The sequence below is a fragment of the Rhodofomes roseus genome (genome assembly GCF_022264815.1).
Source record: "Rhodofomes roseus strain CIRM-BRFM 1785 chromosome Unknown C8Q71scaffold_20, whole genome shotgun sequence".
NCBI classification, from domain to species: domain Eukaryota; kingdom Fungi; phylum Basidiomycota; class Agaricomycetes; order Polyporales; family Fomitopsidaceae; genus Rhodofomes; species Rhodofomes roseus.
The window spans coordinates 296,401-313,470 of record NW_025952976.1 but is presented as its reverse complement, the minus strand read 5'-3'; the positions used below and the strand labels follow the sequence as shown (position 1 = coordinate 313,470).

Here is a 17,070-nt window from a genome sequence, read left to right as displayed (position 1 = left end):
GGCAGTAGTGGCGTTTCATCAGACTGTTGGGAGAAGTATACTTCAGTATTTTTGACCCCTACATACCGTACCGACTGTTGCTACAGCATTTAGATCCGCCGGAAGCAGGGTGAGACCGTTGTTACTATTTGTTCTGCGAGCAGATCGGCGTGGCCTTCATGCAGCGGCTTCCATGCGATGCACGCTACCGAACAGATTTCGCGGATGGTACCTTGCCCTCGTACCTGCACGACCAGAGATGACGATCGTATCTGCGAAGGTCGGTTGTCATTTCCATACAAGTGAAGGAGCGAATCGATCTATCGCAGCAGATGCGGGGTCGGTACGGCGCCTGGGACCAATATAGGACAGAGAACTTACTAGTAACCGTGATTGCAGCACGTTATGACCCGCCACCATGTGGCCGACATAGCAGGCATATCAGGCCACAACGTTACGCATATCATTGTGTCCTTGAATGGATCCGATCTGCTGGCGCTGTCGCTTCGATGCCAAGACGAAAAGTGCCGTGCCGGCGGTATGGCACAGACCGCCTCGATTGGTCCGAAAGTGAAGGTTCAAGGAAACCAGAAAGAATTTGTAACCGGCCTATGGCGAATATTAGCACGGACCAGTTCAGTCTCGCCGCCTCCGTACTTTTCTGGTCGCCTAGGCGAGAGCGAGGCATGGAGTGAAAACATCCACTCGTGGATGCTTGTTGCGACCATCATTGAAGAACATTGACTGGCTGAAGCGCTGAAGTCTGATGTCCAAGTCCGTATCACGGCGATGCGGAGCTGTTGTTCAAGTCTCTGCGGTTCATTCCCAGTACTAGTCAGTGCAGTCTTGTACACGGAAGAGGAAAGCCAAGGCTCACATGACCTCTCAATTCCCACCAATTATAGCACCCCCTTACGCATTGGGGCGATCCGACAGAGAAGAAGCAGATCAACGAAGTCAGAATGAGAGCAATATATACACTGTAATGACAGGTACAACAGTCTACTGCGCCGTGCGGTGTCAATGAGCGTACAAGGTTGTTGCATGGTGCGTAACTCCGTAATAAACGCTTGCCGATACATTATTTTACGAGAGCGAAGCGAAGCCAACGGCGTTGTTGTCGACCGAGAATGCGGTGTAGACATTCCTCATGAGCCTGTTCGCCATAGGTGTCAATCAACTGTTCGATGCCATCAGAAAGGGCAACCACGTACGTGTCACCGAGGAGCCAGACGTTGTCACCGAGCCCGAGGTCCTGGGCAGCGATTGCACCCTGGCAGTTGCCGTCAGAGGTAGTACCGAGGTTAAAGCTGTGCACATCAACAGTCAGTTGTGGACCCAGCATGACCACGTAGAGCCCTTACGTGTCCGAGGAGATCTCCCAGTTGTTGCTGCCCCACGAGAAGGCGATGGTCGGAATGGAATCGCACGGGACGGAGTAGTAGCCGTTCTGTGAGTCGTACTCCGACGAGCCGTCGATGGCAGCATAGAACTGCTTTACGGCATCGGGGGGACCGTACGCAATCGTGGTGCCTACGCACACGGTGAGCTCAGCCAAGCAACAAGACCAGTCCCATCGTCGCTTACCAGAGTCGATGATGGTGTCGAAGTTCGAGACTGCGGACTTGTTGTTGACGACGGCACTCGCACCACTGATCTGCCAGAAGCCCTGTGACGACGACGAGAGGTCGTGGTACTCGATGTCGCCGGAATACAGCGAATTGTCAGTGCCACCGATGTAGAGCTGGGAGTCGCTGGACGAGAGCTTGAAGGCGAACACGCCCTGGTCCACGGCCTTCTGGTTAACAGCAGTCCAGAAGTACGGGTCCTGCACATTGCGTGAGTATGGGGCCAAAGCAGTCAGCACCTGACGTACCGATTTCAGCTGAGAGAGTGACTGGTAGGGAAGGCCATGCCCATTAGGCCATCATTCGGCCCACCGACAAGGTCACCGGTCTCGCTGGTGACAGCGGAGAGGTACTGACCAGTGACCGACACGCCAGCGACTGCAACTGTAATGCAATAAAAGTGTGAGCACGGAGCAGCGAGAGAGATCACTCCGACTACACATACCGGTATCGGAGTAGATGGGGCCGGAGGCAGTAGAGCCGTCACCGTACTGGATCTGGAAGTTGCCGCTCTGCTCCTTGCTCGTCGAGGACGAGTTGGCATTGTAGGAAGCCTGAGACTGGCAGCCGCTGCAGTCGGAGGACGGGACCCAGAGGTCAGCAGAGCCGGTATCGAAGTCAATGGTGAAATCCTGCGCGGGCGTGCCAATAGACACAGTGCCCGTCCACTCCAAGTTGTTCTGCTGGTCCGTCAGGGAGGCGCTCTGGCGCTTTTGAAGGGAAGCGGGCAGGACAGCCAACTCGGGGACGTGCGCGCCCTGGTTGAAGTTCTCCAGACCGACCTTGCTGTCGATGGTCATTAGGTTCTGGCGGTGCTTGCTAGAAGACGCGATGGACGCATGAGCATGTCTGTTGTTGAAGGGAAGAGACGAGAGCTACGTACTTCTGCACCTTGACCTTCTGCCGGAGGGCAGCCTCACGGTCGAAGGAGCCATCAGCCTTGGTCAACGTGTTCCGCTTCTGGAGGGGAATGCGGATCCCGTTCTGGGTATCCTTGAAGACCGGCGAGGCGGAGGCGACGAAGGTGAGAGCGAGGGTGAGCAGAGCTGCCTTGGGGAACATGGCTGTCGAGCTAAGGAGCTGAAGAGCTAAAGGCTGAAGCTGATGTAGGAGACCTTGGAAAGGACCGCGGATGGTACGAACGAGGCGACCTGCTCTTCAAAGTCCATCGCGACGGCTTATATGCATCTTCGGCAGTCGTTTCATGAAGAAGCGAAGCCTTCTGGGGCGCACATGTCTTTCCGAACAGGCCATATGACGAGGACCACCGCCATGTTGGTCGAGAAGCTGTCGCAGGTGGTATTACAAGCATGCTCAGTTCGTGTCCAAGGAGACCCTGCAATTGGTTTGTGATTCCATGATTGAAATGAGAAAGGAAGTGAGCTCTCGTGCATACCTCACATCCCGCCGTAAGTGGGCGTCAGCGCCGGTCCGGGGGCTTTCCCGGAAGCAGGCATGATGGACGCCGCTCCACAGTAGCGTGTTCGAAGCGGTTGGAAGCGCGTTTAGCGTGCAATTCAGCGGTGAGGCAGGGAGGAGGCGGGACTTCCATGAGGATGTCTGTTGATCCGCTATCGAGGCGCTGTTGTATCCTTATGATGCGGAAGTCCATTCCCCGCACGAACGCGCATCCATCCGTTAGCCGATCAAACGAATTCTATCTTGCTCGTGGTTGTGCCATACCTGGTCAGTCGGGAAGAGATAAGGGTGTTTCCGAGAATCCCGGTGAAGCATCTCGTGCTCCCGTCTGCACATTAAGTAGATTGTATACGAGTCGAGTGTCGACGCGTGTCGATGCGGTGATGTTTGAACCACAGAGGGTCGCAGCTACCGCAGTTCAGTACCGAGACTTGGCGACCTCAGCAGTTGAGTTCAAAGTTAACAAACCACACGGACTGCCCCCAGGTGTTACTAGCTGTTACTGATGTCAATGCTATACCATCGACCAAAATGACCTACATAACCACATCCTACCGCAATACGGCGGTTGATCGAAGGCCTTGAGCGGGAGGGAGCGCAAGACACCATGTGGAAGACATGCTAGTAGTGATCATGCGCACAAACCCGACATGCTGTGTCATTACACCTGAGCATGACAACGGGGGAGCTGATACTTATTGGCGGTATATGGCCAATATGGCACAACGACGTAACAGAAAGGGGCGTATGATCTCTGCATGGCGCGGATCCTGGACGGGGAGAAGGTCGCGCCGCTACACAATGCGTAAGACAAGATCGCGCTTTCCACATTACGGCGGGCATCGTCGATGTCGATGACCATTGGTACAATAGTAGGCACATTACTTCAGCAGCATTCCACCAGCACTGCGTCCAAGCTCTACTTTTGCGACGAATGCATATGGAAATGAAACACGCCGACTCGCCTCATTTTGGTGACGTCGTACGGATCCTGCCACATGGACCACCATTTTGAATGTGGCTGCGGTCGACGCCTATAGGGACCGCATGCAACCTACATGTTCGCAGAGATAGACGCAGCGCATGCCGTTGCAGAGTCGCGCCCACGCGTGGCCCGTGTCGGGCGGGTCTAGCAAATTGCTAGGAAGCGGGATTGGGCAATGTGAAGATACAAGAGGAAGTCACTTACCATATGCCTACGATACATCTATCGCTCCCGTGCATTGTTGGCATCGTCGGATTGCCGTGCAGCTGGGTAGTGCCCCATACGCTTGCTCCACATATGTTCACGAGCGCGATTGCGAGATGCCCGCCTTCGCCCTAGTGACCCGGTCCGCACCGCTCACTCCTATAGCTCGGTCGGACATTGCGACCATAGATGGATTTTTGCTGAAGGCAGTGGGACTTGCTACTGCGATGGAGCTTACTGGAGACGAGAATCCAAGCGAGCATGAGAAATATGAGAGGACAAGGAGAACATGTTGAGCTCGAAATGGTCATCCGAAGTCTACGTCGATATTTCAATTCCATGCGCGCCTCACAGACTACATTGACAGTGCTCACCGAACACGTGCTACTTACTTATTCATCACGCACGCGGCACCACGTCCAATTGGAATTGGGCGATTTGGCCACTCTATCCTGGCGTACCAACTTCAACCTCAACATTCGCCGGCCCTTGCGCACTCTCAACCGGGAGACCAAGACAAGCCTGTGTCACTGCCCTCACCAGTGTCTCGGCGAGGCCTCGCCTACGGTGCTCAGGCACAACGAAAACGTTGCGGATGGCGACCGTATGCGGCGGTGTGATGCGTTCAAGCAGCAGAAACCCCATCAGTCCTCGATGCTCCTTCGTGTGCTGATTCGGTTCAGGATCACCTCTGAGTCGCTGATCCGTGTGGACGACGTAGACTGTTCGTGTAGCGATCGCCTTCTGCAGAGTGCTCAGGATAGCATGCGACGGCCGCATAGGTCCCGGTGAGTGAGCGGACAGCGCGAGCACAAGGGCTACCAGCGGCTGGGCGTCCTCGGGCTCCGCAAAGCATATCTTGTAGTGGTATTCCACATCCTCTTCGACGCGAGGGGTGGGATGCACAGCAGAGCGAAGAGTGTCAAGGGTAGCGAAGCAAGCGGTGGCAGTGAACGATGGAGGAGATGTGCGAAGATTGGGCCAAGCTGCCAGTAGGGCTGCGACCGCGTCTTGCGGGCCTACAAGCTATCGTACAGGGGTGAGATCGAGCGAAGTAGCCAGAAGCGCACATGCAGATACTAGGAGAGGGTGATGTCGTGGTAGGGTATGAAAGGATGCACGGAGGGGGTTTCGTTGTGTATGTTGCAGTCAGTCTACGCGTGCACATGCTATCAGTAGGCTGAACGCGCAAGACAGTTTAGAGGACAAAAATTACCTACATTAATCGCTCGCCTTCGAATGCGGCGACAAAGGAACGTTCCATGGGGTTGTGGACCGTCCCACCCGCGTTTGAGTCGCCTGCATCAGCATATTTGGAGGCAGTCGATGATGGGAGGCTGCCAGTGTCCATGACTGTCCCTAAGCCGAAATTCATGAAGGGATCATCGAACGGCTCTACGGCATGGACGAACTCCTGAGCAGACGCGAAGCAGACGACGCGCAGCCCGGAAGTGTTTGGCATCGTATGTTTCTTGGACGTCTTCGCCGGAGGGAACGAGAGCAGACAACAGAAGCTTGTCTTCTGTGTGAGATGTGTCCGACGGCGGGCATTGACAAAAGGCCAAGATCAAGTCCAGAATTCGAGTCAGTAGTGCGAGACAGCGCAGTTCGGTAATGACTCGACACAGGTGACTGGTAGTCGCACAAATTAGCTATCCAGGAAATGGCCTAGTGACTCACGCTCAAGTGCCCATGATATAGGGGGACCGGCGGTAGCTGCCAATCGCTGCAACCCAATAGTTTTTGAACACACCAGTCGGTATCTAGTCTCCCCTAGGAACTTGAAGACCTCTGGAACGGAGGGGAGGGCGGTCTTCTAAGGGTCGGCCCGTGCGTCGCTGTCAGTCGTTGCCAGTGAACGTGGGTGTTGTGCCCTAGACGGCTATAACACGAACGCAGCAGTTAGTTTGCTGACTAACAGGGTCACAGATTGAAGGGCGCCTGGCGCTCGAGCAACGCAAGCCTGCGCCACAATAAATACATACCTGCTCGGTCGGCGTTGGTCGAACACAAGCAGAGTATTGGCGGTCAACTGTATAGGGACTTCGCACACAAGCCCTGCACCTGGCGTGTACACACAAGGCATATCATGGCAGACAAATAGTTTGCCCTTTTGTGAGTATACCTCATCCTGTGAGCCGTAACATGCCTCGTGCTTACCAGTAATATCAGATCTCAAGTCGACCACTCGGAGGATGTCCATGTCAATTGCCATACGGTAGCGCTTCGAGTGATTGGTGGCCGGCTCAGCATACCGACGCGGCCCTGTACTGTAATTATTGTGACAGTGTTGGATACCTTTATGATGGAGTAGATTCGGCAAGGACTTACATAATGTGAGTACTAGCAGAGCTCAAGCCTAAGGTGGTTGAGAGCACTGTGAGTGAACTGAGATGATTGTAGTGACTCGGAGACTGGTCGGAGAAGAGCACGCCCGGGCCGCCACGACTCGACGCGCGGCACGCATTAGCGCCGATGAGGCTCGTGATCGCGACGCGCCGCTCGACGCGCCACTGACGCGTTACGCGTAGTAACACGTTACATAAGTCTTCCAATTCAGTTTATATACAAAGTACTTAGTACAACGGCGACAAGATTTTTGCGTGGAGTTTATGGTGGCAGATTGTGGTATTTGGCTTTCAGTACATCGTAATACACTACACCTTGACTACACCCCTCCAGTTCCGATGCCTTCGCAACGATGACGACGTTCACTGAGAACCTATCCAGGACAATCGAACAGTCAAGTCTTTGCTAACGACACCAGCATGTCATGTCTAGGTAGCACAGGTAGCCTTAATTTTCACATGCATATCCACAGACGACATGACCGCGCCTCCCAGCTCTCCGGTAGTACCTAGGTAGTACCCGACGGGACGAGATGTTACGGGCCGTGGGCAACCGCATCGCCGCCTGCATGTGCAGCCAGTAGATCAAGAAAAATACGTACCGTCTCACGCTTGGCGGTGCCACTGCAAGCGATCCATTTCAAGGCCCAGGCTGTAGATCAGCGAGTCGAGGCTACCTTGGATATCCTGAGTGATCGTGATCGAGTACATATATTGCAGCCTGCGGCGGCCGTGTTGTATGGAAGGGCAGCAAGAGGCAGCATCGAGATTCCTCGGTTAGCTGCTGTCGACACTTTTGGCCACACATCCTCGGAGGTGCCTGTGGAAGCGCAGGAGCAACCACAGGTCGCTAAGGTTGAAACCAATGCCACGGGAGAAGTTTGTCGCCTGGTTAGTGACTCGTTCCACTTGGTCCAACAGCAACGCGGGAAGGGGCCCGTTGACACATGTTAGTCGACGTAAGGCTTGCGGCCTGGTACGGAATCCTCGGATAAACCGGGGACGGCATTTAATTGTGGAAGGCCACCGAGCGACAAGTCAGTCGCAGGCAGACTCTATGTGACACCCGACACCCGGAGACAAATCAGAAAAATCACAGGGATTTTTATTGGTCTGACTTAACACGACCATTGCACCTCTCGGAGTTGTTATACCTCGCTGTCGGCTCCCTGGGCGCGTTCACTGCCTCGAAAAGTCCATGCTCACTGGCACATCGCTTGATCGACCTAAGTATCCAGGCTTAACGAAACCCTGTATCATAGAGTACTTGGGCCTTCCTCTGACCTTTCTCAGCGCTGCAGCCAGTCTAGGTCAAGGAACAAAGGAAGTTGCCACGTTGCGTAGTATGAGGATCTATGAGGATGCATCCGGCAGGACCGGTGTGGCGTTGGACAGCTCCTCATGGCACGTGATTTGCCACTTGATCGTCGGCGTTGCCCGATTTGGGTGGTCGACCAGGTCGATTCCCCGCATTCGTAAATTCATTACCCCTGTGATAGTCGCTTGACCCCACACTTTGCGCGAAACAGAATGAATCGTCAGCTTCTCTCGTCCATCTCAATTCTTTCACGCCGCACCATCTGGCAGAGGAGCCTCTATGCTCGCGCAGCGGTTAGCCATCGCCGGAACGTTTCGTTCTACAACTCGGATGTGGCAGGGTTGACGGAGGACCAGGCTGAGGTATTGAACGGATCTTGTGTCGCAGACGGAACAGGACACTCACGCAAGGCAGTTCAGGGATGCTATAACTGAGTTCGCACAGAGAGAGGTTGCTCCAAGAGCGGCAGAGATTGACAGAACGAACACCTTCCCTGCGGTGAGTTTTAGAGTTCAGTCCGGCCACTACGCATGACTGAACCATCATCCGTCTCTTTTGGCATGTTGCAGGACTTATGGGAGAAGCTGGGATCTATGGGGCTCCTCGGCATAACTGTATCACCCGAGTACGGAGGTCTTTCGCTGGGCTATTTAAACCACACGCTTGCAATGGAAGAGCTATCACGGGCGTCCGGTTCTGTGGCGTTGTCATATGGCGCACACTCAAATCTTTGTGTGAATCAGGCATGTCGCTCGAGACGACGCACATAATTTTCTGCTAATCAGCGCTGCCTGTCAGATACACCGATGGGGCACGGAGGCACAGAAGACGAAGTACCTTCCTGATCTGGTTGCGGGGAAGAAGGTCGGCAGTCTTGCTATGAGCGAGCCTGGAAGCGGCAGTGACGTCGTCAGTATGCAATTGCGAGCGACCAAGGTCGAAGGCGGATGGAAGTTGAATGGCAACAAGTTTTGGTAACCTGGATACCCTGCGTGCCTCGACAAGTCGTCGCTTACCCAGCATGGCGCAGGATAACGAATGGTCCGACCGCGTCAACTCTTGTTGTCTACGCCAAGACAGCACCAGAGAAAGGCTCGCGAGGCATAACTGCCTTCGTTATTGAGCGGAAATTCACCGGGTTCTCGACGCACCAGAAATTGGACAAGCTAGGTATGCGCGGAAGCGACACCTGTGAGCTAGTCTTCGAAGATTGCTATGTCCCAGACGGTCAGAAAAAATATCCTCTTCACTCCGAGGCGCTATCTGACTGACCGTATACATGCAACATCCAGAGAATGTACTTGGGCCCCTAAACCGGGGTGTCGAAGTCCTCATGTCTGGCCTCGACCTCGAGCGCCTCGTCCTATGTGGCGGTCCCCTGGGGTGGGTAGCGAACCGAATGGAAGGACAAAATTTTATCGGCTGACCTCCCGGGCGCTCGCTAGGCTGATGCAGGCCGCATTCGACTACGCCGTCGAATATGTACACGACCGCAAGCAATTCGGGCACCCCGTCGGGACTTTCCAATTGATGCAGGGTCAGTCCTCGAAAAGCCGTCTTCCCACGCGCGTTGCCTAGCTGACGTCTCTGTGTTGACCATCCATAGGGAAGATTGCGGACATGTACACGAAGCTTAACGCTTCGCGCTCGTACGTGTATGCCGTCGCTAAGGCCTGTGACCAAGGAAAGGTCAGCAGACGGGTAAGTGTTATTCCCGTTCATACTGACGAACCCTCCAATGGACCACTGAGCGACACGCTAGGATTGCGCTGGGGCGATTCTCTATTCTTCGGACCGTGCGGTAGAAGTCACAATGGAAGCGATGCAGATGCTCGGGGGTAACGGTTACATCAATGGTGCGTGAGCTTGATTCCGTCACGACTAACATCTCATGCATGATGTCCACTCGCAGAGTATCCCACTGGTCGTTTCCTCCGGGATGCGCGTCTGTACACGGTCGGTGCAGGCACGCAGGAGATCAGGAGGATGCTCATCGGACGTGAGTTCAACGACGAGTTCAAGCGCCGCTCTGCCTAGTCGGACATCGGTACCGCGCTCGCTCCGCGATTCTGAGTTGCCTTCTATCTACAGTGCTATGCGATGGGACTGATGTACGGATCTATGCGAATATCAACCACAACTGGACAGAACGGAACGGTCATTGGATGCTCTCGATCATCGTGTATTTTAGTCTCAATGCTGCTGTCTGTGTATCACCGTGCTACAAAACATCACCCAGACAATGCCCGAAGGAGCGTCCTCGCAATCAACAAGAACCGGCCGTCGGGGGAGACCATGTCCGAGGTTGATCCAGGGTGTATGAAGGACTTGCACGCCGGTACTGTATTGGGCAGCGTCGCGTCTGCCTGCTGGGTCTATTAGGCTCTCCTTTTCCAACAACCACTCCAGCAATCACTTCAGTCTGCCAGCCGTATGGAAATGACCTGCGCGTACTCATTGATCGGCGGCATGTTCAAACGAGGCAGGCGACGAAGCGTTGTCCCCAATGAGGAGGTAACTGACGTACTCCTTCAGGGTGCTGGCACTTCGACCACGACTCACTATATTGGCTTAGCATCGGTATGTGTTCATTTCAAAATGTCATTTGTCATCCGGCGTTGATCGCTGTATACATGTATGATAGCAGTCAGCACGCGCGTACGTATCCATTCAGCAGCTGCGCAGCATAGCGATCGCGATGATCCTTCGCATATGTCTTGCTATGGGTCGCGTATATGAGTGCCTACCCTGTGGCTACTGTCGGGTCAAACTGCGAGGTCATAGACAAACTGCGCGTAGGCTTGCATCATCCTGGCTTGCGTTGCAACCCGAGACCAATCATCTCACAAGGATATAGCGATTCCACAAATTACCCACCTATCGTGATGTCTCCACCGACGTAGTATCCTACACGTCGCCTAGGCGTTCCCGGACCAGAAGTCAGCGCCATCGGCTTTGGGGATATGGGTACGTTCCACTCCACAATCTCGCCAGCCGTTCCCAACCGACGCCTACCCATAGGTATCGGTGCTTTCTACGGTAAGACAACCGACAAGGAGCAGGCCTTCGAGCTGCTGACCTGCGCGGTGGACCATGGCATCACCTCCTGGGACACCGCGGCCATGTACGGGAGTAGTAGCACGTACCGCGATCATCGCGCACATCCCAAGACATCTACCGGCCACCGACGGTTTACGGCGCTCGCTGCGGCGCTTGTTGTGCTTCTCTTCTACAGGTGAGGCCACGCTTGGTTTATTGGTTCGCGGCGACCGGCAGGCGCTCGGAGATTCTCCTCCTTCGCGACGAAGATCGGGAAGGTCGTCCAAAGCCCAGGGATGAGCTCGACTTGGGCGGGTCCAGCGAACCTGAGGCCGTCGAAGTCACTGGACTCCAAACTCGCTCAAGGTAATCCAGACGACCTGGATTGACTTGTATTAACAGCACAATATCGTCGATCCAGACACCCCGGCTGAAGGTACGCAAATAGTATGTTCTCCTGAGTATTTCCTGATTTATCCTGTCCAGTCCAGTGGTGATGTAGACGTTGCGCCCATACGTTGAAAACAGTACAGTTCGGTGCATCGGTCTCCTAATGCAGCGTAGATGTCCCGAGCCGGGTGAAAGCCGTCAATGACATCGGAGACAAGCTCACCGTTTGTCAGATGGAGTACAGCCTTTCGAGCTGGAGATCGTGCAATCCGGATTGGCTGACGCGTGCCTGTCGATATTGTTGCCTACTCGCCTCTTGGCAGGGGCAAGGATTCAATTGTATCTGCCCAGATAGCTTAGGAGAACGTCTACTGACAGCGATATCTCCTGATCAGGAATGATTACCGGGAGGTCAGTGAGAAGGCCGCGCGCGGAATTACGACGTCTCCTCATCTGCGGATACTTGAGTACCGTTCAAGAGCCCACTTCGACGCGGACAATGTCCGACAAGTCATGCCACGGTTTGCGGACGAAGACTTTAGCAAGAAGCTAGAACTCGTCAACAAGTTTGCCGCCGCATCGCGGCGAAGTACGGAGGAACCAGTGGTCAAACGGCACTAGCGTGAGTCCTGGCAGCCCATCCCAACTTCGTGCATCTACCAGGCTCGCGCTCCGTGGTCAGTCTAGAGCAGAATGGGATGAACCGCAGAGGTCCGTCTCGGTCCGTAGGACGTCCGCGCACTGAGTGACGCTGTGACTCTGATACACATCTGCTCATGTGCCCCGGCATAGCGCCGCCCTGCATGTCGGCGGCTGCGGACCCAGTGGGAGAAATATAGGCGGTAGAATGGCTTGCACTTGCTGCGTCCGGTCGCGCGGAACGAAGGCATGTCTTGACGCTGCAATTCCTGTGTTGACGCGCGTGTGCAGATTTTGCTCCTTCCGGAAGTTCCCATGCATGTACTGTTGTATACCATGCGTATATCATGGCGTCTACCAATGTATGTCATGAGTCTTCGCCGATGCTCAACCTGTTGATTCCGCGGCAACGATGCAGATATGATAATCACAGTTGCCCACTTACATACCTGATGAGAGAAAGCTGCAGGTGGTGTACGAGTCGCTAAGCATGACCGAAATGCAGTGTTTTGCAACTGCCTCAATTACGTGCTGCATTGGCACGAGGGGACTGTGGGGTACTAGTAGACGGACAAAAGAAGATGCCGGGTGACATTCTTCCCAATGCAACTTACGGCGGACCTTCAGCTTCAACGCCGTGCCGAGGATGTGTCTCAACTCGGGCATCGGATGAAACAGCAGGAGTCGGCCAAGCCGGGGAGGCTGGAGGATGCTGGAAGGCGGTGAGTGTCCTTTCGACGATGTCAGCCACAAACACGGCCACGTGAATTAAAGGCCGGACTGCTTGGCACATAATGAAAAGCGCAGGTTCGCGGGAGTTAAAATGGTGTGGGAAAAGCGGGCCTAGCCAGAGTAGTTAGCCGATATCATTGCGAAAAAATGACGCTGATACTGTCATCATTGCAGAGACCGCACCGCGAGTATCATCCCCAGGCACGGTACTGGCCACACGGGCCGCTGTCGGGGAGTGAGCTTGCAGGGCAGCATGGGGGCGATGGAGGCAGCGGAGACGGCTGGGGACGTGATTTACGGCCGAGGGTGAGCAGGAAGCGGCGGATCTATCCGGGGGACCGAGATGAGCCGAGAAGGGCAGGTATCGACGGCCAGGGTTAGGGCGCCAGGGAGGAGCTTCGACAGCGGGGCGGAAGTAAATCGAGCGGTTCTGATGAGCAGAACACATCAGTGCGCCGCTTCCTGCCGATGTCTGCAACCGCATCAGCCAATGCGCTGAATCAGGCTTGTTCGGGGATACCTTTTCACTGCGCGGGACATGATCCGCTATATAGCCATTTCAGCGTCCCGTCTTCCCCATTCCCTCCTCGTCCCTGTCACGTATCAAAGCAGCCCTGCCAGCCATGAACGGAGAGGTATGCACCTCTCTCCTACCTTCTAGGCTTTGCATGACGTGGCGACCTGCAGGCCTCATCCTCGAGCGCAGCTGAGCTCAAGATCCACTTCATCATTGTTGGAGGAGGTGCGCGGCACGAATGTCTTGCGCCGAACGCAGTCTTACACATTGGCATGCACAGGAATCGCTGGCCTCTCGGCCGCTCTCGCTCTTACGCGCGTCGGGCATCGCGTGACGCTCCTCGAGAAGGGCGATAGCAAATCCAACGTGAGTGATCCCGTCAGGATTGGCGCGATAGGCTCACTCTGTGTGCACCAGAGGGGCCCTGGCGGTCTTCACTTGGCGCCCAATGGCACGAAGGTCCTCTTCCACTGGGGTTTGAAGGACAGCTTGAAAGCAGCTGGCCTGACGTCGCATCCTCTGCTCTTCTCACAGTGTGAGCCTCCGAGCTGCTGTGTGGGATTAACTCGGTGCTGAGCCACGATGCCAGATCACACCGGACAACTGCTTGGTATACAACTCTGGGATGACGAGCTGCTAAGAGAAACGCGGGGAGAGTTCTTGCTCATGACGGTGCGTGTCCTCCGACGTGGGGTGTTGTTCTGTGGCGCTCACGTTCAGCTGAGCAGCACGGTAATCTTTGTGAGATCCTCCATGATGCTGCGGTATCACAAGGCGCGGAGATCCGATACAATGCGAAGGTGGTGGACATTGAGCCTGAAGATGGCGCGGTGAAGCTGGCTTCCGGGGAGATCCTGCAAGCAGACATCATCATCGGCGCTGATGGCGAGCGGGGACTCTGCAGGCGTCTCGTATTGGGGCGTGAGGAGCGTATCGAGCCTTCGGGATTAGGATTGTTCGAGTACGTCCCTCCTTTCTCGGCACCTTTCTCATGCGCTAAGCATGTGATACTATCTGCAGTCTGCAATTTGGCTCCCAGACAGCGACGCAAGAGATGGCCCAAGAGGAAAAGCGTCTCCTAGAAAAAGTGCAGGGGGTTAGTCGAATATCTCGTTCGTGTGACTGAAGCCAGACTTTCCCCATAACTAGAACCCTGTCTACGTGGCCATGGGCAATAGCGCTGGTGCAACCGGATACCCGATTGTAAGTGCACTACGTCGTTTAAGCGCACAGTCGCGTAACTGACGTAGTTCAAGCACCAAGGCCGCGAGATTGCTTTCCATTTCTTTTTCAGGGCAGAGTTCCCGCTCGACGGCGGCTGGGATGACCCACCAACGGCGAAGCCGGAGCTCCTACGCCGACTGCCCGCCGAAATGGACCCCAAGTGAGCGTTCTCACTCCTTGGACTGCGTGAGAGTATGGACTGATGAACATCAGCCTGTATCACTGCGCGCATGGTGCACAGCAAGTCACACGTGTGGCCCTCAACAAGTACGAGGAGCTTGATGATTGGGTGCACGAGAGTGGTCGGCTACTTGTCATCGGACAGGCAGCGCATCCCATTCCGGTAAGCATGCACGTTGAAGTAGCCAGCGCATGCTGATCACCGGGCAACGTAGCATTGTGGTATTCAAGTCGCCTCGGTTGCGATCGAAGACGCTGCGGTCCTTGGGAAGCTGTATCACCACTTGACCATCCCAGAACAAGCACAAGACTTCCTCTATGCGTTCCAAGACCTCCGGAAGCAGCGCTGCGCGGAGGCGCTCGACGGCGAAGTATCTATGATCACCTTCATCACCACGCCGGACGGCCCTGAGCAAGACGCGCGAAACGCCAATATGCGTGCCAAGTACCGCGCTGGCAAAAACGTCCTCGAGGGCGACACTTCGGACGGCGGTGAGGGCGAGCAATGGGTGCAGATCCGCACGATCTTTGGCTACGATTGCGAGGACGAGGCCGACAACTGGTGGGTCCAGTGGGGCCTCCTGCGCGCACGCGCGAACAGCGACGGCCAGAATCGCCAGTCGCAGATGGGCGTGTTCAGCTGGAGCGATATGACCGTCCTGTCCGTGGACGAAAGCACGTCATGAGCGCCCTGCGCGCGCTGCTGCAAAACGCCAACCGCGGCTTCACCACATGCATACAGGATACACGCATCTATGGGATTTATGTGCCATCGTCTTCATCACCATCGCTATCGTTCAAATGCTGTCCATCTGGTCATTTCCTCGCACTACCACATCGCTGTAATTCACTAATATCCTGCATACGCACATGGAACGGAATCCACAACATTGCTATGATCTTCCCGCCTTGGCCAGGTCAACCATCATGCAAGCTCGCGAGATCAACGTTGCGCCATGCTCACGTACTCGCCGTCAGCGTGCGATCCAAGACCAAGTCCACGCGATCATAGCGCACGAACCAAACACGAACGCACACGGGATGCCCTGAGGAAGGCGACCCTGCAGTAGCGTGGAAGTGTGTACGGCATGAGCTCATCGGGATGATACTGAGGATCGGGGCCTGCCGCGAAGCAGGGGGCGGACCCGCCTGCGTATTTAGTGCCTGCGTCCATGGTGTGGCGGCTACATATGCGAGCAGCGCCCGATTCTAGATCCAGGCTCGACTGTGCAATGGTGGTCGATGCGCCATGCGCCAACGACAAGCGCAAGAGCAGACAGCCATCCGCGAGCCTCGACAATCGTGTGGACAGAATCGAGGAGTAGCATTACGACCTCATGACGCGATTGCCGGCATCATGCTCGCTGCGTCCGACTTTCCCGGGTTTCCCAGCCCCCACCTACAAGTCCCGGGGCTAGAAATTATCGACGAAGGCCGAGCACGCTGCTCGGAGGAAGCTTGCTCGCGGGAGTGCACGCCTTCCTGCAGATTGCGCGAAGGTCGCCCAAATTGCTGCGCCCATATTGCAAGTTTGGCGCCGCTGTATGTGCTCGATGAGCTCGGGAAGAGAGCTCAAGCAGCCAACAGGCAGCTCTGAGAACATGGACCGGGAAGAGGGATCATCTGCGGAGGCAGCACGCGGGTGGCCGTGATCCCGCGCCTGATGGACCCACCTCAACCCCGGACCCCCTGCCTATGTGAGACACTCGTCCTCGGCCGTCTCGCATCTCGTGAGACCTCCTAGCAGCTCCATCCGAAGGCGATGCGGCGACATCTGCAGCCATTCTAAGAAGAGTGAGGTTTTGGTGCAACTTGCCTTTCTGACGGCACCGGTTGCGTCGCGGCGGCCGCCTCCGACCTATCGCACCGGGTGTTGTTGACGACGTGGCGAGCATCGCGCAGAGTGAATGGGGAGGCGAACAGTGTGAAGCCCGAGATGCAGGGGGCGGGTGAAGGGCAAGCGCAAGCAGCCACGTCGGCGTCGCCCAAAATGGACTGCTGCCTCCACGCAGATCGTGATCTGGCGCTCTTCGGCATCCCCCGTGCCCCTGCCACCGCCAAGCTCGTACATATACGCCCGCTTGATCTCCGAGTCCCACATAGCCAGTACATGCAGGTACCTTAGTACATACTAGTTTCTGACAATCGCGTCTCTGAGTCCAAGCCAGCAAATTTGTGAACCCCAGAATCTTGACTAAAATCTCACGGGCGCAGCTTATGGAGGTACGTACTTAGTATCAAGTAACCCGCTAACCTCCGCATTGGAAGGAGGAGCGTCACTGTACCAGTGATTTGACGTTGTCCGGGCATCGCTCCAGTATTCGACCGTCTACATACAATCTTGCGAATGTTCGACAGTGTGCCTGTTCCGCGAACAATCTGACGAGCAGCGCACTTTCGCATAAAGGTACGCCCGTCCTTCTCAGCCTGAGGGTCAGGACGAAGGAGTTCCTCGACACATCATGAGA

General features: G+C 55.4%; 5 protein-coding genes across 5 annotated transcripts; 3 read left to right on the top strand and 2 right to left on the bottom strand.

Annotated features, from left to right (window-relative positions):
- Window positions 1-1,065: 1,065 nt before the first annotated feature.
- C8Q71DRAFT_726059 (aspartic peptidase domain-containing protein) lies at window positions 1,066-2,669 on the bottom strand (the record flags this gene model as incomplete). The annotated part of the gene is made up of 8 exons (XM_047921740.1): window positions 1,066-1,135; window positions 1,194-1,289; window positions 1,344-1,512; window positions 1,567-1,807; window positions 1,856-1,876; window positions 1,924-1,991; window positions 2,053-2,426; window positions 2,491-2,669. 8 exons carry the CDS (start codon window positions 2,667-2,669, stop codon window positions 1,066-1,068), a joined length of 1,218 nt encoding a protein of 405 aa, XP_047775714.1.
- Window positions 2,670-4,662: 1,993 nt separating this feature from the next.
- On the bottom strand, window positions 4,663-5,677 carry C8Q71DRAFT_860718 (uncharacterized protein; the record flags this gene model as incomplete). Its single annotated transcript, XM_047927821.1, has 3 exons — window positions 4,663-5,234; window positions 5,296-5,369; window positions 5,436-5,677. The coding sequence occupies 3 exons, from the start codon at window positions 5,675-5,677 to the stop codon at window positions 4,663-4,665; spliced, it is 888 nt and encodes a 295-aa protein (XP_047775713.1).
- A 2,216-nt stretch (window positions 5,678-7,893) lies between these two features.
- On the top strand, window positions 7,894-10,116 carry C8Q71DRAFT_245464 (acyl-CoA dehydrogenase NM domain-like protein). The gene is made up of 10 exons (XM_047917265.1): window positions 7,894-8,243; window positions 8,296-8,379; window positions 8,439-8,624; window positions 8,680-8,855; window positions 8,912-9,108; window positions 9,174-9,264; window positions 9,327-9,418; window positions 9,488-9,582; window positions 9,644-9,737; window positions 9,794-10,116. Exons 1-10 carry the CDS (start codon window positions 8,094-8,096, stop codon window positions 9,916-9,918), a joined length of 1,290 nt encoding a protein of 429 aa, XP_047775712.1. The 5' UTR covers window positions 7,894-8,093; the 3' UTR covers window positions 9,919-10,116.
- Window positions 10,117-10,524: 408 nt separating this feature from the next.
- Window positions 10,525-11,554, top strand: C8Q71DRAFT_775712 (uncharacterized protein). The gene is made up of 4 exons (XM_047924620.1): window positions 10,525-10,676; window positions 10,739-10,847; window positions 10,902-11,300; window positions 11,534-11,554. The coding sequence occupies exons 2-3, from the start codon at window positions 10,845-10,847 to the stop codon at window positions 11,118-11,120; spliced, it is 222 nt and encodes a 73-aa protein (XP_047775711.1). The 5' UTR covers window positions 10,525-10,676; window positions 10,739-10,844; the 3' UTR covers window positions 11,121-11,300; window positions 11,534-11,554.
- Window positions 11,555-13,304: 1,750 nt separating this feature from the next.
- C8Q71DRAFT_860716 (FAD/NAD-P-binding domain-containing protein) lies at window positions 13,305-15,288 on the top strand (the record flags this gene model as incomplete). Its single annotated transcript, XM_047927820.1, has 11 exons — window positions 13,305-13,316; window positions 13,369-13,423; window positions 13,479-13,564; window positions 13,616-13,733; window positions 13,788-13,870; window positions 13,927-14,159; window positions 14,219-14,294; window positions 14,348-14,401; window positions 14,455-14,582; window positions 14,636-14,765; window positions 14,818-15,288. The coding sequence occupies 11 exons, from the start codon at window positions 13,305-13,307 to the stop codon at window positions 15,286-15,288; spliced, it is 1,446 nt and encodes a 481-aa protein (XP_047775710.1).
- Window positions 15,289-17,070: the final 1,782 nt, after the last annotated feature.

Coding starts and splice junctions, on each gene's coding strand:
- C8Q71DRAFT_245464 (XM_047917265.1), top strand. CDS start 8,094: ATGAATCGTCAGCTTCTCTCGTCCATCTCAATTCTTTCACGCCGCACC. Junction 8,625..8,679: donor CAAATCTTTGTGTGAATCAG/GCATGTCGCTCG, acceptor GCTGCCTGTCAG/ATACACCGATGGGGCACGGA. Junction 9,109..9,173: donor AGATTGCTATGTCCCAGACG/GTCAGAAAAAAT, acceptor TGCAACATCCAG/AGAATGTACTTGGGCCCCTA.